At 35.8% G+C, this 24,277-nt stretch overlaps 1 protein-coding gene across 1 annotated transcript in view; it reads right to left on the bottom strand.

Annotated features, from left to right (window-relative positions):
• The window catches only part of dpm1 (dolichyl-phosphate mannosyltransferase subunit 1, catalytic), a 107,618-nt gene that overhangs the window by 27,516 nt on the left and 55,825 nt on the right, over window positions 1-24,277 (bottom strand). Inside the window, exons 6-7 of the mRNA XM_039734893.1 lie at window positions 19,739-19,834; window positions 14,217-14,285 (exon numbers count right to left, since the gene is read on the bottom strand). Coding sequence (XP_039590827.1) covers window positions 14,217-14,285; window positions 19,739-19,834 — 165 coding nt within the window. The remainder of the gene's footprint in view (window positions 1-14,216; window positions 14,286-19,738; window positions 19,835-24,277) is intronic.

Here is a 24,277-nt window from a genome sequence, read left to right as displayed (position 1 = left end):
TCAATTGGTATATAAGGGAAGGCTTCGCCCTCAGTTTCTTCGGAGGCTCAACCGTGGGGACAGCGCACCACCCGGTATTTGAAAGGCAAAATGAGTTGGTCCTCTGACAAGACTGACAAGCGGGCCCCTTCAGTCTACTGGTCTGGGATGATGGCTCTGTGTCTTTTTATATGTCTGTAAGTATTGTTTTGTTTTGTATGTCTGCATTATATGTGTTTGATTATTATAGTTGATTAAGTAAATAAAATAGAAGTATTGGACCTCTTCTCTCTGATTCTTTGCCTACTTATGTTCTAATCCCTTGAACCATTTTCCCGAAACAAAACAATGGCCTTCACGATCCCCTGACTTAAACCCAATAGAACATCTGTGGGACATTATGTTTCGGTCCATTAGGCGCCGCCAGGTTGCTCCTCAGACTGTACAACAGCTCAGGGATGCCCTCATAAAGATCTGGGAGGAAATGCCACAAGACACCATCCGTCGTCTCATTAGGAGCATGCCCCAACGTTGTCAAGCATGCATACAAGCTCGTGGGGCCACACAAGATACCGAAAAGCATTTTGAGTAGAAGAAATAAAGTTTTTGAAAAAATGGACTAGCCTGCCACATCTTCATTTCACTCTGATTTTAGGGTGTCCACACAATTGAGCCCTCTGTAGGCAGAAAACTTTTATTTCCATTAAAAGACTTGGCATCCTTTTGTTCCTAAAACATTGCCCTGTCGTTATTTGTATAGATATCCAACTTCATATTGAGATCTGATGTATCTAATGTGTTTCTTTAAAGTGTTCCTTTAATTTTTGTGAGCAGTATATATATATATATATATATATATATATATATATATACACACACACACACACATATATACATATGTATGCGCATATATGGATGTATGTGTGTATATATATATATATATATATATATATATATGCGTATATATATGTAAATATATATATGTATATCTGTATATATGTATATGTGTATATATGTATATACAGTGCATCTGGAAAGTATTCACAGCGCATCACTTTTTCCACAGGTTATGTTACAGCCTTATTCCAAAATGGATTAAATTCACTTTTTTCCTCAGAATTCTACACACAACACCCCATAATGACAATGTGAAAAAGTTTATTGAGGATTTGGCAAATTTATTAAAAATAAAAAAACTGAGAAATAAGTTACATAAGTATTTACAGCCTTTGCTCAATACTTTGTCGATGCACCTTTGGCAGCAATTACAGCCTCAAGTCTTTTTGAATATGATGCCACAAGCTTGGCACACCTATCCTTGGCCAGTTTCGCCCATTCCTCTTTGCAGCACCTCTCAAGCTCCATCAGGTTGGATGGGAAGCGTCTGTGCACAGCCATTTTAAGATCTCTCCAGAGATGTTCAATTAGATTCAAGTCTGGTCTCTGGCTGAGCCACTCAAGGACATTCACAGAGTTGTCCTTAAGCCACTGCTTTGATATCTTGGCTGTATGCTTAGGGTCATTGTCCTACTGAAAGATGTACTGTTGCCCCAGTCTGAGGTCAAGAGCGCTCTGGAGCAGGTTTTCATCCAGGATGTCTCTGTACATTGCTGCAGTCATCTTTCCCTTTATCCTGACTAGTCTCCCAGTTCATTTTCGCTGAAAAACATCCCCACAGAATGATGCTGCCACCACCATGCTTCACTTTAGAGATGGTATTGGCCTGGTGATGAGCGGTGCCTGGTTTCCTCCAAACGTGACACCTGGCATTCACACCAAAGAGTTCAATCTTTGTCTCATCAGACCAGAGAATTTTGATTTTCATGGTTTGAGAGTCCTTCAGGTGCCTTTTGGCAAACTCCAGACGGGCTGCCATGTGTCTTTTACTAAGGAGTGGCTTCCGTCTGGCCACTCTACCATACAGGCCTGATTGGTGGATTGCTGCAGAGATGGTTGTCCTTCTGGAAGGTTCTCCTCTCTCCAAAGAGGACCTCTGGAGCTCTGACAGAGTGACCATCGGGTTCTTGGTCACCTCCTGACTAAGGCCCCTCTCCCCCGATCGCTCAGTTTAGATGGCCAGCCAGCTCTAGGAAGAGTCCTGGTGGTTTCGAACTTCTTCCACTTACGGATGATGGAGGCCACTGTGATCATTGGGACCTTCAAAGCAGCAGAAATTTTTCTGTAACCTTCCCCAGATTTGTGCCTCGAGACAATCCTGTCTCGGAGGTCTACAGACAATTCCTTTGACTTGGTTTGTGCTCTGACATGAACTGTGGGACCTTATACAGACAGGTGTGTGCCTTTCCAAATCACGTCCAATCAACTGAATTTACCACAGGTGGACTCCAATTAAGTTGCAGAAACATCTCAAGGATGATCAATGGAAACAGGATGCACCTGAGCTCAATTTTGAGCTTCATGGCAAAGGCTGTGAATACTTATGTACATGTGCTTTCTCAATTTTTTTATTTTTAATAAATTTGCAAAAATTAAAATTAAAGTAAACTTTTTCACATTGTCATTATGGGGTGCTGTGTGTAGAATTCTGAGGAAAAAAATGAATTTAATCTATTTTGGAATAAGGCTGTAACATAAAATGTGGAAAAAGTGATGCGCTGTGAATACTTTCCGGATGCACTGTATGTATGTGTATATATGTAGTGGAACCTCGGTATACGTCCTTAATCCGTTCCAGACCCTTTGATTTATACCAAACAGGACGTATACCAAACACATTTTTCCCATAAGAAATAATGGGAAAATTATTAATCCGTTCCCATGGAAAAAAAAAAAAATCCTATTGCTATTGGGATATTATACAGTACATTGATGGGGTTGTATAAAATAATTTAAACACTGCTTAATACTAAAATACATAAATTCAAAAGCAATTAGATGAAATAAATGAAAATTTTACCTCACTTTACTTTTTAATAACATCTTTGTTTTTCACAATCGTAGATACCGTCGTTCTCGGCAAACGGTATGCAACAGCCATGTCCCGGATACGCATGTCACCTTCATACTTTTCAACAATCAATTAAAATTTACATGAAAAAAAAAACACAAAATCACGTTGTGATGATGCAGGTTTGCTGTATGCTCCCATCTGCTGCCGGGGAGCCCTTGAATCCTACACCATCGGTAATGTGCCTCGCTGCTAACCTCATCGGTAACAACAAAGCAAGGGGATGGTGAAAAAGTGCAAAGTGCTCTTATTAAAACAATTAACAAAACAAGGTGTTCAAATTAAAGTGCAGTCTCCAAAGTTCCAATAAATAATCCATAAAATCAGAAGTGAAACGTGGAGGTTAAAAACAATAGAAAAAAGTCTTTTAAAAACAACGAAGTTAAAAGCAGGAAGCATTCTTTAAAAAAAAAAAAAAAACAAAAAACAAGAAGCCCGGTGCCTGCTTCCCAACTGGGGAGTCGCCTTACTTGCAGCTGACCTTCGCACAGCCTGCTTCAGCCACTTCATCCATGCGCGCTCTCGCTCGCGTCCGTTCTTTCTTTTTACTCCCCTTCAAGCCAACTTGCGCTTCTGTTTATCAAGATAAGCAGCCCTCTCTCTCTCTCACTCACCCTCCTGTCTTTTTTTTCTTTTTACTCCCCTTCTAGCTGAGTCGCGCTTCTGTTTATCAAGATAAGCAGCCCCAGGAACAATCATGAATGCGGACGGTCCCTCACAAGTGCACTTTGGTGAGAAACGCCCACATTGCTAATCGCCCTGACAACCTTCAGCCACATAACCACCACGCCCCCTCACCAAGATGCGAGTGCGGTGATTTTTTATTTTAAAGCTGGACTTTGACAGGAGCTGTGAACCTGCTATATCACGCACGTGAAAGTTCACAGAGAGTTATAGCGCGGGTTGTTCACTGAATGCTAGCAACTGCACTAACGCCGTGGGCAGTCGTGGCTTTGTCTCGAGAGAGGTAAACAAGGTTAGCACGCGAGTCGTATTCCAAACAAAGGTCGTATACCAAGCAAAATTTTGTGTGTCCAAACAGGACGTATACCAAGATGGACTTATTCCAAATCAGACGTATACCGAGGTACCACTATGTATGTATATCTATACTAATAAAAGGCAAAGCCCTCACTCACTCACTCACTCATCACTAATTCTCCAACTTCCCGTGTAGGTAGAAGGCTGAAATTTGGCAGGCTCATTCCTTACAGCTTACTTACAAAAGTTGGGCAGGTTTCATTTCGAAATTCTACGCCTAATGGTCATAACTGGAAGGTATTTTTCTTCATTAACTGTAATGGAGTTGAGCTGGAATGACGGGGGCGGAGTTTCGTGTGACATCATCACGCCTCTCACGTAATCACGTGAACTGACTGTCAACGCAGTGCGTAGAAAACCAGAAAGACCTCCAAAAAGCGCTTAAAAAAAACATGCATTATATAATTGAGAAGGCAGCGAAACAATAAGAAGCGAATGAGTGACATATACTACCATATTCATGACTGCTGCTACCTCGGAAAGAAAGCACGGTGTAAACCTAAACTTTAAATTAAGTTCATAGACAGGCTACCGCTGGCGTTTCACATGCCCACAGGTAATGCGGGATACAAGTTTAATGAGAGGCGCGAGGATATAAGCGAGAGTTTTGATCACTTTGTAACTAAGTTAAAATTGTAGGTGAAGGGGTGTGCTTATGCAAATTCCGAGACTGTGTTTGTGGGGATTGACAGTTAAAGGCGGTGGGGAGTCACGTCATCATCTCCCCTCCCACCTCATTTGCTCTGAGCTGAGCTCTGCAGACGCCGCCTTCGAAGCAACCGTCAGACTGCCACCAAATACTCACAGAAAAATCCACAAGTTAATACACACGCTGTCTCTAGAGTTTCTCCACACTGAATCCTCCAGGCACTACTTACAAAAGGTTACATTGACAATCGTGTTACGTTATTTTTAAAATCTTTCCTTTTCTTAGCACAAGCACAGCTGAGAAGCTTCATGCATGTGCTCCATAGCGTTAAAAATAATGCATTTAATCACACTTTGCATTACAAAGGGGAGCTTTTGTCAATGCATGATTTCCTGGTACACGATTACATTGATCAGCGCATCCCGATTCATTTTACCCTCGCACCACCTTAATTTGAGAAGAAGTATGAAAAAATATGAGGTTAACACAGAAAAACAGATCACCAATTCAAGCTTTATGAATAATCGATTCGCCATCAATAATTGTTTTGGTAAAGCCATCCTCCTTCCATTTTATAATTTTTCCGCCACTAGCCATGATTAAATGAGCGGTAAATAAAGTAAGAGCAAAGCGAGGGTGACTTATTTAGGCAGGCATATATATGACAGCAACACTCATGACAATGTCAATCATGTTACGTTATTATTAAAATGTTTCCTTTTCTTTTCATTACTTCTTTAACACACTACTTCTCGCTGCGATTTTGATGAATGACCTCCAAAGAGCTGAGACTTTTGATATCATGAGCGTGTCTGCAAAAACTGTGGTCTCCTGCCCAGCAAAAGTCGAGCAGCCAGCGCGCGCATAGCTGTGCCGCCTTTGAGACGCTGACTGCGCTTCTGCCTTAAGTCAAAGTGAGCACTTTTAATTTTTTCATCCTCCCCTGCGCTATAGCCCAGACAAGTGCAAACACGGGACCCCTTTTCTACACCACGGCAAAATAATATTAAGGCGATTCACACTTTCTTTTGCACATATACGATTATGAGGACACCAACACGAATTATGAAGACACGCACACGAGTGGAGGACTGACAGTGCCATCACAGCCGATTAATGGCGGGGCGTCTCACCAGTCTACACAAGACCCACGCGACTGTCCCCAAAAGGCATCATAGCGTCAGCGAACACATCTCTCTATACTATATAAAAGAAAAAGGCAACTTTCCTTTCTTTACACCTTTTTCCTTTTATCCCAAACCAAAGCCTTTCTCTTAACACTGCAGAGGACACAAAACTAATTTTCTTTAAATGCCGGTAAGGCACATTACCAGAGGCACAAATTTGAGCGTTCACATAGAAAATGTAATTTCTATACCACAGCCGTCGTGTAGCGCCTTTCAAAAGGGATCTACTACCGAGAGATGATCCATATATATTTTAGCTGCTGTTAGTTACTTACCTGTTGTGTTACACAGTCTTTAAAATGTAGTTTACCACAACCACTCCAGTAGTGCTCAATGTACCTGTACTTCTTAAAGCGTTAATGTTTTACTGTTTAATAACTTATAGACTATATTTTATTATTTTCCCTTGCACTCAGTGACCAAAGCTATACACACACATATATAAAAGCATATACACAAGTATATGTATGTATATATATATATATATATATATATATATATATATATATATATATATATATATATATATATATATATATATATATATATATATATATATATATATATATATATATATATATATATATATATATATATATATATATATATATATATATATATATATAATATTGTGTATGTACATACATGTATGTATGTATGTGTGTGTGTGTATATATGATGTAGATAAGTATGTATATATATGTGTGTATATGTAGATATGTATATAGATGAAGATAGATATAGATATAGATGATATATGAAGATATAGATGATATATATATATATATATATATATATATATATATATATATATATATGTGTGTGTGTGTGTGTGTGTGTGTGTGTGTGTGTGTGTGTGTGTGTGTGTGTATATATGACAGCAGCAATCCAAGCTGTGAGAAAACAGTAAAAGGAGGCTGTCAGACGTCAGTGGTACATTTTCTGATGCAGCTAGACGAAAAAACTTTGTGACGCTGCCGCCAAATACACAAAACAATTACTTTGACAATCATGTTACATTATTTTTAAAATGTTTCCTTTTCTTTTCATAACTTCTTTAACACACTACTTCTCCGCTGCCAAGCGCGGGTATATATATATATATATATCTCTATATATCTATACTAATAAAAGGCAAAGCCCTCCTCCCTCCCTCCCCCTCCCTCCCTCCCTCCCTCCCTCACTCACTCACTCACTCACTCACTCTCACTCACTCACTCACTCACTCATCACTAATTCTCCAACTTCCGTGTAGGTAGAAGGCTGAAATTTGGCAGGCTTATTCCTTACAGCTTACTTACAAAAGTTGGGCAGGTTTCATTTCGAAATTCTACGCATAAGGGTCATAACTGGAAGCTATTTTTCCCCATATAATGTAATGGAGTCTTGAGTTGGAGATGGCGTGGGGGAGTTTAGTGTGACATCATCACGCCTCCTACGTAAGTACGTAGAGAACAAGGAAGAACTCCAAACAGCGATGAGCACAAAACGCCATTTCACAATTCAGAAGGCAGAAAAACATTATGAAGCAAATGATGCATACAAGCATATTCATAAGTACAGCTACTGCGGAAACAAAGCACGGCGTGAACCGTAAGTTTATATTAAATTAAGTTCATAGACAGGCTGCCACTAGCGTTTGTAATTTAGTGCCTGCCCATATAAGGCCGTCCATCAGCGGCAATCCAATACAAACACTGCCGGTAAATGTTCACGGGTGAAGGACTGTGCTTATGCAGAGGAAGATGAGATGGTCAGGGTGGTGTTTGGCACAAACTCATTGAAACTGCGAGAGAAACTTTTAAGTGCGGGTCTTAGCTGACATTACGAGATGGCACCAGTACAGCTGGGAACCTTCGATGCAAGAACACCAAGCTGCTCACGGAACTGACGCAGACAAAAGCAACAGTTCCAAAGAGTGCTGAACAAAACCGAATTACACAATTGAGAAGGCAGCAAAAAATATGGCGTCTTATACATACAATCATATTCATAAGTGCAGCTACTGCGGAAACAAAGCACACGGTGGAAAAAGTGAATGTCCTGCTAAAGGAAGACAGTAAAAAAAAAAAAACCGTGCATGCAGTTTGTCACTCAGATAAAAGGAAGGCGAGCTGTTTATTGATGCAGTAAGGAACTAATCGATGAATGAAACCTCTTATCTTTACAGCGATTGACAAACACGGAATGTAACTTGAACACATCCTACAAATACGAGCCTGATTGAAAGAAATAATGATAATCAAATCCTTGATGACAGCAACATTCAATAACACTCACAAAACAATTACTGTATATTGACAATCATGTTACGTTATTTTTAAAATGTTCCCTTTTCTTTTCATAACTTCTACTTCTCCACTGCGGTACGGGTATATATATATAAATGTATATATATACCCGATCTACAATACATACTTTAGCATAGACAAGCCACACGCTGTGGCTAATTGTAGAGTCTTAAGCCTCTAACGCCGACATTCGAGGTTGATTCCGAGAGGGGTGTACTGACTATGTACGCGCTACCGATTCATTTTACCTTCGCATCTCCTTGGTTTGGGGCGTATGAAAAATATTAGGTTAACGCAGAATCATGTTACGTTATTTTTAAAATTTTCCCTTTCTTAGCACAAGCACAGCTGAGAAGCTTCGATGCATGTACTCCATAAGCGTTAAAAATAACGCATTTAATCACACTTTCAATTCCAAGCAAGCGGGAACTTTTGTCAATGCATGATTTCCTGGTACATCCATTACACTGATGCACACATCACAGCTACAAAAATGTTAGAGTCGGAATAAAGCGCGTTCCTACGACTGATCATTTCGACTACCCGAAGCCTTGATAAAAGCATGGTTTTGTGCACACTGAAAAGCAAGCAAAATTAGATGCATTACAGAAAGCGGACTTTGTGGCTCTTACTGGGGATCATTGGACTTCCGTGACCGTTAGTAATTCTAAATACATCTAATTACAAAATGTTCAATGATCACACTGTTTTAGCCTAATGTACAAAATAATTTTGGCTAATGTTACTCAGAGTTTAAAGAGTAAGCTGGTCAAATTACCTTTTATGTTTCTGACTTATTTTTTAAGAAGAAAACTGCACTTTATGTTGAAATTTTGGTTATTATTATTTAAAGACAATACTATTCTGAAAATGTACTTAAAGTACTTAAACTACCACTTTATTTTTAAGTCTGCCCAATTTTAACCAGGGATGATATTTTTGTTTCTGTTTTGAATTCAAATGCAGTTTAAAAAGCTTTTTTTCAGAAATTAAAACAGCTTCAGTTTACAATATTCATGTCCATGTCTATTATTTGATTCTGTCGCCCACTAAAACCGTTTTAAATTAAAAAAAAAAACATTTGCGATTTGGGGCAAATTTACGTGTTATTACATACGATTAATCAAGATTAATTCTTACACAGCCTCTAATTAATTGGATTAATTTTTTAATCGAGTCCCACCCTATATATATATATATGTAGATATATATATGTAGATTTGTATATATATGTGTATATACAGTATATATGTAGATATGTATATGTTGTATATACAGTATGTATATATGTGTGTGTGTATATATACAGTATGTGTATATATGTATGTATGTATGTATATATATATATATATATATATATTTATATATATGTTTATATGTATATATATATATGTTTATATATGTGTCTGTGTGTGTATATATATATATATATAGATAGATAGATAGATAGATAGATAGATATGAGAACAACACTCATATCAATGACAAAACAATTACATTAACAATCATGTTACGTTATTTTTAAAATTTTTCCTTTTGTTTTTCGACCTTCTTTAACACACTACTTCTCATGTAAGCTGGTATTCTGCTAGTATATATATATATATATATATATATATATATATATGTGTGTGTGTGTGTGTGTGTATATATATATATGTTTATGTATATATATATATATATATATATATATATATATATATATATATATATATATATATATATATATATGCATGCCAGCAACACTCATGACAATGACAAAACAATTACATTGTCAATCATGTTACGTTATTATTAAAATGTTTCCTTTCCTTTTTCATTACTTCTTTAACACACTACTTCTCTGCTGCGAAGCGCGGGTATTTTGCTAGTATATATATATATATATATATATATATATATATATATATATATATATATATATATATAGCATTTTTAATGATAGATAGATAGATTAGAACAATTAGAACAATCTAGACGAGAACAGGCCATTCAGCCCAACAAAGCTCGCCAGTCCTATCCACTTGCTTCCTCCAAGAAAACATCAAGTCGAGTTTTGAAAGTCCCTAACATCTTACTGTCTACCACACTACTTGGTAACTTATTCCAAGTGTCTATCGTTCTTTGTGTAAAGAAAAACTTCCTAATGTTTGTGCGAAATTTACCCTTAACAAGTTTCCAACTGTGTCCCCGTGTTCTTGATGAGCTCATTTTAAAATACAAGTCTCGATCCACTGTACTAATTCCCTTCATAATTTTAAACACTTCAATCATGTCACCTCTTAATCTTCTTTTGCTTAAACTGTAAAGGCCCAGCTCTTTTAATCTTTCCTCATAATTCAACCCCTGTAGACCTGGAATCAGCCTAGTTGCTCTTCTCTGGACCTTTTCTAGTGCTGCTATGTCCTTTTTGTAGCCTGGAGACCAAAACTGCACAATAGATAGATAGATAGATAGATAGATAGATAGATAGATAGATAGATAGATAGATAGATAGATAGATCATTTCGAACTGGTCATTTAAAAAGGAGCTTACATGCCGAAAACAGTGTCGGCACTCCTGCTGTACACTGACAATATAATACTGCATATTGACTTGCCCTCCAAATAGCACAGCTGATAGAAAATAACATTAACCAGGCAGCTTGTGCACGTACAAGAAGTCTGACTTTACTTTGAATGTCTGTGTATGTTTGGTTAAAACGTGCTTGTTCTTCACTCAGTGAAGTGATAGTTAAGCTTCAGCAGGAGTTTTCTCTCACTTTTTCATGTACTGTATTCTTTCCTTCCCTGTCCGCTGTCTGTGAGGAATTTGTGCCGCTAGGACGCAACAGTTTGTGTGTGGTCATGTGACTGCATGGCTACGTCTGATTTGTGAAAAGGGGCCATGTGATTATTGTTGCTACGTCCGATTGGTGAAACAGAGTCTTGTGATTATTGTCTGATTGGTGAAACAGTCATACAGTAGATCCACTGGCAGATTCTCTCTGGCAAAAATATAGCGTACTGTATCTAATGGGAAAAAAAGTAACAATTCAAGTGTTGCTCAATGTAGCGGAGTAAGAGTTTCTTCTTCACAAATGTACTCAAGTAAAAGTAAAAATTATGGTGCAGTAAAACTACTTTTAGAAGTACAATTTTATTAATAAGTTACTCAAATAAATGTAACAGAGTAAATGTAACTCGTTACTACCCACCTCTGCTGATGTGCTCTCAAACCTTTTCTTTTCTGAATATTTCCTTTAATTCACTCATGATTCACATCTTATAGGATAAGTTTTGTATCTTTCAATTTCACAATATTTTTTCACAATGATATTATATTTTCTGTGGTGGGTTGGCACCCTGCTCGGGATTGGTTCCTGCCTTGTGCCCTGTGTTGGCTGGGATTGGGGTCTGCTGGAGCCAATCAGGTGACCCTGTGTTCGGATTAAGCGGGTTGGAAAATGGATGATATATTTTATTTTGCCGCATGAAACTGTCTTCTAAAATGAAGCCTAGTTTATAAATTTTACAAAATATCTAGCCCGCTCTTGCAGTGTATAATATAGTCAATAGGTACTAAGGTCGCTTTGTAAAGAAAAGCCTTAAAACTTAAAACACTAAGCATTAACTTACTATTTTGAAGAAGCAAACATGTTTTCTCCATTTCTGAGGCATGCTTGTGAACATAAAAGTTAAACTGAAAATATATATATGTGATTCTTGGTACTATTCACACAAGGTAAGAATACATTTATCTACTTGCAGTGGCTGTTGTTGTGGGGAGAGTTGCCAGCCTATTGCATTCCGTGTTGCTATTTTAGCCTGTGGAATAAGATGTACACCTAGTAGCAGCATGGTGAAAAGCACACATATGAGTTTCATTGCATTTTGTATATACAATAATAAATCTGAGTTGAATTGATTACACTGTAATTTATTTTTAATAAAAGCCTTCATTTTTTGACAGTGAAAAACTACCTTTTCAAAAAATTAATAAAGAAGAATGTGTGATAAAGAAGATTCTAGCAGTACAAACCAATTATCACTTTTTGAAATGCATGATCTGAGGATATGGTAATAAAAGAACAGAACACAATGTTTTTTCATGTAAGTAAATTCACTTACACAGATACCAATCAATCTGTAAACACATGGGAAAACATATAAGCTCCAATGTAGAACCTGATGCTATGAGGTAGGAATAACATCTGTTGTGATTCCATTCTGCTTGTGTTAAAATATCTGTACTAAACTTACTTAACTCAAATCTGATTAAGCTTAGGTGAACTTGCATTGCTAAACTTGCTGTAATGTGTATGCGTTTGGTAGCCCTATAATGGACTTATGCCCTGACCTGGTGATGTGTCTGCCTTGCACCTGAAGCTTGCTGGTATAGGTTCCAGCTGCCCAATGATCCTGCCTTGGTTAAGCGACTTATTACTGTTGAATCAATGGATTATTACTATTATTGTACTGATGAATAGATTATAATTAAGATATTGAAGACAACAGTTATAATGAAATTATTATCAGAACATTACCATTAACCGTTACAATTATTATATAGGTGTTTTTCCTGCCTTATGCCCTATGATGGCTGGATAAGCGGTTTAGGTAGATGGTTCGATGGAGGAATGGATGCATATAACATCTGTTCAGTTCTTGTTACCTGACTGCATGTTCTGGGCATGTTCAATCTTCTCTGTCACTGATGAAAATGTATGCTTTATGAGTCTAGCAGAAGCAGGCAATGTCTTTGCGAAATAAACAAATAAGCTTCCTAAAACTAAAAGAATATAAGCAAACGTGACTTTTTTTTTTAGTTATTATTGTCTAGTCATTGACACAGCAGAGATAGCAATTCACCACTGCGCATTAACATTTAATATCATTAACAGCGCTTGGCGTGACTTTGCAAGGTGAACCTATGTCCCTAGAGCTAAACGGATGTCACGGAGGAAGACAAACAAGGCTTTTGACAAAGTGAAGTCTCTTTGTAAAATTGCTAAATCTCACAAAAATTGGCTGCTTTTTAAGTTCTTAAAACAAAATGGATATCCTGTTTTGCAATATGTATATAATCTCGAGATGCAGATAAATACTCAAAAGAATTTTTGGATTGAAAAATAGATGCATTCAGTAAGTTTAAAGACTTTTATTTATAATAGGATGCCAAAACCGAAAAGTTACATTTTAAAGTGCAGCAGCAGGCTAATTATATTTTTATTAATGTATAAAATATCCTTCATTTTAGAATGCAATTTCATGTGGCAAACTAGTATATACCACAACTGTGAAGAAATAACTTTGACTTAAAAATACCAAACTTATTATCCTTTAAGATACCTTGCTTATAGTTATCCTTGTCTCCTTTTAAATATAACTGAATGCTTGCTAGTGGCCAGTTTTTAGGAATGTTCCTGGTTTGCAGTGATTTTTGAAATACACAAAATGTTTTATCTAATTTTATACAGAATATTTTTCCTTAAACACAGTCATACTTAAATAAAAAAAAACTGTATGAAATGCAATTAATTCTATCAAATGCTACTTTTGCCATGTCCTAAAATAAATCTAACTTGAGGTGAAAAATAACAAAACAGATTACATTTTGTCATTTACTCAACAAAAACAAGACAGAAAAAAAGCAAAAATCTGGCATGAAAAAGTAACTAAATCCTTAGTATTCCCATTTCTATTAATTTATTTATAACCATATGCTGCCACACAAGTGTTTGTTTTGTTTGCTTTGTTAATGAGAAGAAATCTCCACTGCCTTTAATAAAAGCATAAATCTGACAGTTAGGTCTGGCCCATTTAGGTTTGGGTAATATCATGCCTAAGATAAAGACATATGCAGTGTTCTCATGGAAATGATTGCTTAACTGGAAAACAGTGATTCCATTTGAGTGGGACAATGGGTATGTTTTATGTATGAGACACTTGGCTCAGAGACAGATGGAATCGATCCACCCTGCATCTGATGCTGCTGCAACAGACTACAGCTTCCTCCACTTTTGTCACATGCATTTCATCATAAACACTAAAAAAAAAGGAGCCTTGATTATTATGTAATCTTTCCCATTGTTTTAAGTTAAGTAAAATGATATTCTTACCTGAAACTGCCAGTCAGGTCAGATGTGCCAGGTCTCAGAAGTACTTGAGTAATAAAATTTGCCCCACGACTGCAAAATAAATTATATCATTATAATAAACATAAAACATGTCTAGTGTTGTACATATTATCAAATCTTGACAGGCACCTGTTAGATGTAGTTAAAGAAAATGGCAAATTTAAAAAGGACTAAATGTTATATACTGTATATAGAAACTTCTAGATCCATAAACAACATCTGAATAGATGAGCCAGTCAAGAATCACCACAGAAGCAAATATTTTCTAAAATATAAATCTCTATATTCAGAGAACACTGAAAAATAATAAAGTAAGAAACCATATCTAGAGATTTAATATATTTATGCAAAATTAAATAGAAGGCATGATTTTGGTATCTTTTATATAAATCATGGGGAAGCAATTTTCTTAATTTAAACACGTTTTCACTCTGCCTTGAGAGATTGTACAGACAAATCTTTAGATTTTTTTAGACGACTTTGCAGTAAAAAATCAATGCATGGACTGAAACATAGGTGAAATGATTTTACCATATTGACAATCAACAGTAATTCAAATCCCATGAGATATAGCACTACCCATTTAACTCAGTATGGTTCTTTGACCACCTTGTGCTATGCAAGAAAATGCTGTAGTGTATGCTACATAGTTCATGTGTTTAAGTGATAAACAGTTTCATGAAAAACAATCAAACTATTCCAGTTTTCATACTCAACAACAAAAATATCAGTTTAACTTTAAAAAGTTACATTATTTTGTTATTACCACTATGTACCACATGGTGTAGGACAATAATCCATAAAAGGAGAGAATTCCTGGACACAACCCACTACTGTCTTTAGCCACAAGTGCTCCTCATTACTCATTTGCCTCAATTAACCAGAAAGTAAATTTCATTATGGTGTATATATACATCTTAACATCTAAGACTACTGTATTTTATAACTTTTATCTCATCAGGTTCAAGGGGTAATGGTTCCAATTCTGAGAACACTGAGCACAACAGATTAGAAGCCCATTGCTGGGCCCATCCAGCACATGTCCCACACTCACACTGAGCTAATTTGGAATTGGCAATTATCCTACATTGCACGCTGTTATACACGTATATATATATGCATTCACTACTCCTACTTGGGTAACTTAGTGTCCAGTTAAACTGATCTTTGGGATATGGGAAAATTAGTGGATGCTCAGGGAAAAAATATCCACAAAAACAAAAACAAATGTTTACCCATTTTACAAGGATTAGGGGGCTTTTTAAAAGAAGTACATCAAGTTTTGTTGTTCTCCTGCTATCAGTAACTGGGGACAGACAGATAACATGGGGCTCCCTGTGGTATGGCAGGTCAGCAACATGATTATCGGGAGCCCATCTCTCTTTTATTAAAAAAAAAAAATCCTGGGAGGGAGAGACTAGGGAGACGAGATGTGATCTTCACGGAAGACACTTAAAAGACCTGCAAGACAAAAGAGATTAACCACGGAGCATCTCGCGGGGACCTTAAATATGAGACTTTTTGCCAAGAGATTGACCCAGGACCGTCTTGCGGGACATAGAACATAAAATACTTTCAAGACATGCCCTACTTACAACCAATATCAAATAGGACCACGGGCAGCAAAACACTCAGTCATGTAAAAGATTTTAGCAGCCACAGATCCAGGGCTCTCATCACATATAAAGTGTACAAGGACAATACGTTATAGATGTAATGTCAACGACTAAGTGAAGAATATAGAGCAGCGCGGAGCGTGGAATTCAAAAGACTCAAAAAAAAAAAACGTAAGAGTGATACACATGCAGAAAAAAAATGTGTCAAAAAAAAAAAAACTAAAGATCGCATTAGTGTAAACAATGAGAAATTATTACTTGGACAAATAATGGAAAGGCTAATAGAGACTGAATATACGGACATAGGTGATATGTCAGAAGTATGTAAATATTGTAAGGCTTTGAAGTTTAAGTCAGAGACTTGTAGATTGTCTAATTCGTGTTGCCATCAGGGAAAAGCAGTATTTATACACAATGAGGAGGTATATCAAAGAGAATTAAAAGATTTGATGTTTGGGGAAAATGAAATCCACAAACACTCAAGGCAAAATATCCAAGTCTACAATAATCTTTTCATGTTTGCATCAATCAATGCTCAAAACGTATATTTACACAATTCAAGACCATATGCTATGAGAATCTGTGGTCCAGCAACAATTAAAGCAATGACTAGTTTAATTTAGAAGAAACCACAATTCGGTCAGGTGTATATTTATGATCACGGAGATGCAATGCAATATCGAATCGTAAGAGTTAAACGATCGGAAGTATTAGAAATTCTACAGCCAATAATGGATATAAATCCATACGTCCAAAAGTATCGCACTTTACAGGAAATATATCTGTAAAACACAAAGAAGTTTTCTTGGATTTCTATATGAATCACAAAGACCACGCACACATATATAATAATCCAACATGTGACGAATTATCAGCGATAATAGTTTTTTGAAAGACGGAAATATCAAAAACAAGAGTAGATATTCGTGTTTATCCAAAAGCAAAACATGAATCAACATTTCTGTCTAATAATTCATAATGTGTTTTTAACCTTGTTTTTAGGGAATATTATTATATATGTATCTAGATTGCAAATACCATACATTGCATCAATGTTCATATTGCTTACTACACACCAATATGGCTGCTACTTCTTTGTCTTGTCTTTGCACACGTCTTGTCTTGTTTGTATTTTAATTTTAAATTTTAATACTATGTTTAATTTATTATTTGCACTTCATGTTGTTACACTGTGGACCCTGAGCTTTGCAATTTTGTCTATTTTTATACTTGTATATGGTTCAGATGATAATAAAGTTCGCTTTGAGTGTGATATTTATTTGCATTTTAACCTCCACAGTACAATAAGGATTTGTTTATTTATGAATGGAAGCACTGCACTTTTACGGACACTTTTCTTTAGTTGGTTTTTAATAAAAGCACTAGGGCATCTTTGCACCTACCCCTTTGCTTTGTGTGCATGTTTGTTTCTCTCCGGCCTGGCTCATCTTGGTTACGTTCCTGACAGTTGTGGCAGATGGCCGGGACTCCCCTTTGACACTGGATCCATGGGAGCAGTCATGGGATGCACACTACGTCCCCCAGAACACTTGTTGGTAGCCCCCCAGGGTTGCATCGGGGCCAATATTTTGGAATACCGGAGCTCATTCCTGTTGTGCTCCGTGGCCACCGCCAGGGGGAGCTGCACGGCCTAACAAGCCCGTCTGGGTGGGAACGCAGCCACACCCTGAGATGCAGCCAGAAGTATGTCAACGAGCACCTGAAGCACGTCTGGGTGGGCTATAAAAGGAGCTGACAGTCACCACTCCGGCACCAAAATCGGGAGGAGGACAAAGCTGACTGGGAGGAGTGAAGGAAGAGGAGTGATTTTTGGGTGTTTTCTTTGGTGGTGTTTTGGGACTGTGTTGGGCCTATGGGACACGGGGAAGATGTGCATCATGGCTGAAGAAAAATTAAAAACCTTTTTGTTTATTTTTATACGTGCCTCTGCTGTCAGTCTGTGTCAGGTCGATGCCTATATAACGCCTTTGCTACACAGTGTCGGGTTCAAAATGGCGCATGGAGCCGACTCACACTGTTAAATTCCCCAAAGTAATGCATTCAATTAAACCATGATAAATTTTTTGTTTAAAATTACTTATGTATTGAGATCAAGACCATCATAAGTACCAGAGCTTTATATGGATGTCTTCCTCACCCTACTACTAGATGTTTATTTCACCATTTTTCAGAACATACATTGTAAAAAATATGGAAAATTTATTTATAGCATTAATAATATAATCAACAGCCACTGTGACATTTCTTACACACACAGAAAAACACACAGTATACTAGTCGCAATACTAAATGGTTAAATGTACAATTAAAATAGGTCTAATATAAAGTAAAGTCGACAGAACAGGTGAGAAAATCTATTGCCAACAATTTTTCTTTAAATTTAAAATGTAATAAAAAAGTGTATTCTATTTTAATTCATGTATAACATCTAAAAGCAAATGTATCAGAGTTCACTTAAACAGTTTCTCTACGTGTACTGCATTTTGATTCAAGGCAAAGGAATAATCATGCCAAAAATGATATCAAATGACCAATCTGCTTCCAGAGGTGGTCCTTTGTATTATATATAATCTGACATGAAAATTTTGTGTTGTAGGTAAAAGCAAACAATCAGTTAGTTGATATGTTTTTAATTATGACACTGTAAACCACACCAAAACGAAATGCACCTCAAGCTTAAGAATTGCACTGCAATGTAATTAACATGTTGAACTGCATTTGATTTTGGTATGAATAATCACCAAATTCTGAAAATCAGCTTGTTGTTTACTATGGTACTCTTTTGAAAAGTGAGAAAAAACAATGACTCCATATGGAAGCCTGTAGGTAAATTACACATTATGTGTTTATTTAATTTACATTATTGTTATTTTTCCACAATTCTTAAATAAAGAGGAATAAACGCCATTTAATTGTGTATTAGAAGTTCTCACATTTTCCCAGACTGTGCAATGTGTGATTATATGGTATCTCAGAATATATAGGGAATAACTCAAATATGCTGAAAGATAACTAGAGTAATTTAATTAGAAACCAAAGAATGAAATAATATAATTAAGAAAAAAACAGTACTGATGATGGCCTGCATAGAGTCTACACCAGACTAGCACACATGCCCTTAAAAGTGTACAGTGGGTATAGAAAAGAATCATCCGCCCTTCAAAATATTCACCTCAGTATCCCAATAGACTCATGGCTTTAATCAAAGTAAACCATGGTTCCACACGGGGAAATCATTTAACTTTTTTATCATTTAACTCAGTGATTGTTTTTTATTTGTTTTTCTGAACTGTTGCTATTATATTTTTCACTTAGCTGTTATAAGCTACACTGAGTAAATACAGCTGGAAAAAATGTTGTGTGTGTCTTTATTTCAGGCTGCAAAGCAACAAAATGTAAATATTTTGAAAGGGGTGATTATTTTCTATGCCCATTGTATATATTGAAAAGAAAGTTTCCATATATACACCCTTATTCTTAACTTAACATTAGCGATTTTCCTGTGTAAAAGAATCTTTGGTCTATACCAATCACGGCATGTTCAATATAGAGAACCTTTATGGCAGGTGTTAAAAGGCTTCAAGATCCTAGGAGTATAATTGAAAAAAATCAGCTATAGCCCAAGGATTAAACTTTAAATAATATGTAAGCATTAGGTTCATGATATGGTAAATTGAACTTGCCCCATTCCCAAGAGTAAACCAAGCCCAATTTCCTGTCCTTTGTTTAATTTTCTTCTAACTTCTGGAGTCAGCAAACCTACTACATTTGATTTAGGTTCTGTTTATATAAAACGAGTATCTATTGTCATCAGTAAGTACTGTTAGTTACAAATGTTAAACATATTACAGTGGACAAAAAACTTACCTGATCAACTTTCTTCTCAAATCCCAGCCATAAACACCTCCACTTCCACTGTATCGAGTCCCTGAAACAATGTCATAACCAGACTCTTTCTGTTTCCTTAAAACAAAAATAAAATTTTATGTACCTTATTTATTGTATTGTACCTAGTTAGCATACTGACTCATAATGAAATAACAAGTGCTCAAATATTTCAGATTTCTTTTACAATAACTACTCTTGTTATTTAGGGCATCTTTCTACAACAGTTATGATTAGCGATTAAGCATCAAAGAATGAATGATTTGAATTATTTATATGATAATAGTAAAATGATACCTTGACACAAATACATTGTCATTGTAATATCATCTATAGGAAAGTTAGAATTCTGTATTTCTGTTAAAAATAATATTCAACAAAGTAGCTGTAAAGAATTGCAAGCATTTTATTATGACTTGAATAAATTCCTTTTTATGATGTTGCAAAAAGATTTCATCTTTCTATTGACCGTGGATTACACTTTAAGACTATTCATTTCCATTATAAAATTTGTCAATTCTAGTTCTTTTAAATACTAAGAAATATCCAAAGTTAAAAACATTTAGTTAAATAAAAAAAACTGTAAAATTAATTTTGTGTAATTTCTAATTTATGGAGTTTAAGCAAGATTCTATCATTACCTGAAAAAGCCTATTTAGTATGGTATTCCTTTAACATTGGGGGAATATTCTCAAACAAACTTAATTCCAATAAAGCCACCAACATTCACACAGGGTCAAAACAGAATTGTCAATTAACCTAACCTTCTTAAATCTGGAGACATGCGAGAGAAACTGGAGCATATATAAGAAAATGCAAACAAATATAGGAGAAACAAGCAAAATTCTTTTATTAAAATAAATATATATATATATATATATATATATATATATATATATATATATATATAGTGACATTTGGTGTCACTACTGTGCTTAGTATTTTTGAAAATCTGTGTACGAATATATGGTTTAAGGAACTAAGGACAAATATTTTGTTGTTATGGAAGTGGGCAATTTGTGACTGGCAGAGAATGTGTAGTATAAGGTGCTATGAACTGGTGCCCTATCCAGGGATTGTTCCTCCTTTGTGTCCAATGTTTGTGTTGGGACAGGCTCCAGCCTTCCTGTAATCCTACTCTGGATAAATGGGTTTATAAAATGGATGGATGTATGAATGGATTTACAGTATCAGATCTTCTTTTTCATCTGTATTGCCAATACTGGCAGATATTATAGAAAAACAAGTACCCAAAAGTGAGATACAGATTAGAAAGAGAAGCATGCCAAAGAACTTGAAAACAGCAGGAACTAAAAAAAATAAATAAATAAACTTGACATGTGATCATTTGAAACAAAAAGTAGTAAATACAACTCCAACAGCAAAAACACTGCAACAGTGGTAATTTTATGAAAATGTTAATTAACTTATAATTTTTGGATGAAGCGCCAAAGTTAAAATAAGGGAGAATATCATGACAAAGATGATTTATTTCAGTAATTCCATTCAAAAAGTGAAACTTGTATATTTAATTCATTCATTACACACAGACTGATGTATTTCAAATGTTTATTTCTTTTAATTTTGATGATTATAACTGACAACTAATGAAAGTATTTTTCTGGTTGAAGTTATTTCTTCACAGTCAGAGTAACTACTAATCTGTCACATAAAATTTTGTTTTAAAGTAAAGCATTTTTTGTACATTTTAAGAGATACCAAGCATGTCCTTGCATTTTAATATAGAGGTGATGGGGCAAGGGTCCAAAGATGAAAACAAAACACTTTAAAACCTTTGTAATATGTCCACTCTGAAGCAGAAAATGTTTTGATTTAAAAAAACTTGCACTCTTAAGTTTCTGAGGCATGCTTGTAACAACAAAGATAAACTGGAATTAATTAATACTGGCACAGATTCTTGGTATTATTTTCTAATATCTCAATATTACAGAAATTGCTAAATTTAAATTGATGAGCTGAATGTACAGGGAAAAGCTCAGCAGAATAATCTCAGGAGCAGTGTTGTGGGTAACAAATTAAAAGTAAAGGTCTTGTAGAGTCAAAGTGCTTTTAACTTCTTCAAAGTAATGGGTAAACTAACAAAATACTTATTTTTATTGAAGTAAAAATACCTGCATTGTTATTATCTCAGCAGCAGTGTGTGTCAGGCAAGAAGCAAAAGTACAGGTACACCACTCCTTTGAAAGGCTCAATCGCACAGCCTAGCAGAAAGGAATGTGCTGTGAGTAATCTAGTAAAACAGACATATTAGTAAAGTGTCACTTTAGGTTTTATCAAGCTATTTGCTATAAATATGTTAAATCAGTGTGATTAGGAGGAGCAGTGGCAGGTGCTCATAATGTAAATCTTTGGGGGCTCAAGTCGGGGATGTAAAAAAGGGATAGATGTTATTTACTTACTATACAACATGAAAGACTACGTTTACAACACATGAAAATGATCACGTTTGACTGTTTCTCTGGTCAGTTTTATGGTTGGATATACAAGCGTAGGATTTTTAAATAAATGCTAGCTATTCAAATGTGCACCTTCTCATCCAAAAGAAAAAAAGTAGCACACTGTTTGTAATGCATTACATTTCATAATACAGTATGTAACGATGTATATAACATACTTTTTTACAAGTTATGAGTAATGTTATGTTTAAAAATAATGTTCCCCATGCTGCTTGGGAGGCTTGGCCGCCAAGCTTGTTTTCACATTCATGGCGGCTCTTGATGATGCTTAATCTTTTTTTAGCACATTTTTTATGACATCAGAGCATTTTGCCAAAAGAGAACTCTGTAAGTGGAATTTTTTAAGAAACCAGGTTTCTGTAACAACAAACAGTGTCAAGAGGTGGAGAGCTGAAACCACTTTCATGTATTAAAAAAAAAAACTGCATAGAGTGTATTATTTGGTTTTATCCAGTAAGCAGCAGCAAAGACTGTAAGATTATCCAAGGCAATGTATAAAATTTAAGATACAACTGGTTATGTTTCTTTCATTTTTCCAATTGGGGCACAGGCAGATAAACTGACTTTCTCATGGTCACATTGCCTGCATCATCATTTTTTCCTGCTATTATGACTAATTACATTGATCATCCATTGCCGCCCTACTTTAACTACCATTATTTAGCATGAAAACGCAGTAGAAAAAAAAAGGGTGGTTTGGCCTAGGTACAAGATACTGTACATTTTAAGAGGAAACGTAGTATGTTACATTACTAAAAAGTAGTAAAGTGCATAACTATACTATTCAAAGTTATGTAGGAAAGAAGTTGGTTTAATGATTCCCTTCTACCACTACTGGTCTTTTACCATGAAACAAAGGAAAAAAACCCACAATTCCTGCAGGATATGCCATTTGGTGATGCTACTTATGGTAGCTGATGACCTAGTGACAAGATGGGCTTACAGGCAGGATGGAACATGGACTTTACTCAGATGAGCAACTAGAGTAGGTTAAATGAAAAGTAAATAAGTAGTTCAGGAGAAGGCTGTGTAAAATGGGTTGATTTAATACACATTTAGCACACTCATCTACATCCATATTTAACTGGGTTCCATGCATTTTTTTTAAAGAGGAGACTGACAACTATAAGGATGGATTGCCTGTAATTTGTATTCAGAGGGAGGCTATATCACATTAAGTGATCTTGGGCCAATTTCAGAGAGAAAAGACTAGTGTGAAATTCACAAAAAGTCAGAACTTTTCTTTCTATTAATTTTCTCGCTTTATAGTCATTCTGGTGTGGTTGACTCCAAAGTATGTGTGCATGTTTATTCATCTACCTATTTATTTAAAGAGCTTCTGTAAAAAAAAAAATCCACATTTCCCTCAGGAGACAAATAAAGTTCTCTCTCTCATATATATATATATATATATATATATATATATATATATATATACAGTATATATATATATATATATGTATGAGGTGTGGCAGAAAAGTAATGAGACTGATTTTTTATTTACCAAAGTTTTTATTTTTTTCAAACATCAATGTTATCCCCTTCAAAGTAGTTCCTTTGGGCAGCTACACACAGATGGAGACGTTGTTCCCACTGTTGGTAGCAGCGCTGGAAGTCTTCAACCGGTATGGTCTTCATCATGTTCGTTACACTCTTTTGGATGTTTTCTAAAGTCCCGAAATGACATCCTTTGAGGACATTTTTCAGTTTAGGAAAAGGAAAAAGTCACACAGACTGAGGTCAGGTGAATAAGGGGGCTGGGGAACCACAGGAATGCCTTTTGAGGTCAAAAATTCTGTTATGGAGAGGGCAGTTTTTTGGCACCATTTTGGCACAGACCTTTTGCATGTGCAAATGTTCAGTCAAAATTTGATGAATGGTAAATCTGTTCAAATTTAATTGTTCACTCAACATTCTTAATGTTAAACGACGGTCTGATCTAACAAGAGTGTTCACATCGCTCGATGTTTTCATTGGTTTTCGGGTTGAAGTCCTCCCTGAACGGTGTTCATCTTCAACGTGTTTTCTGCCTTCCAAAAATGAT

Source organism: Polypterus senegalus, chromosome 14, assembly GCF_016835505.1.
Source record: "Polypterus senegalus isolate Bchr_013 chromosome 14, ASM1683550v1, whole genome shotgun sequence".
Classification (NCBI taxonomy): Eukaryota; Metazoa; Chordata; class Cladistia; order Polypteriformes; family Polypteridae; genus Polypterus; species Polypterus senegalus.
This window is presented reverse-complemented; position numbering and strand designations above follow the sequence as displayed.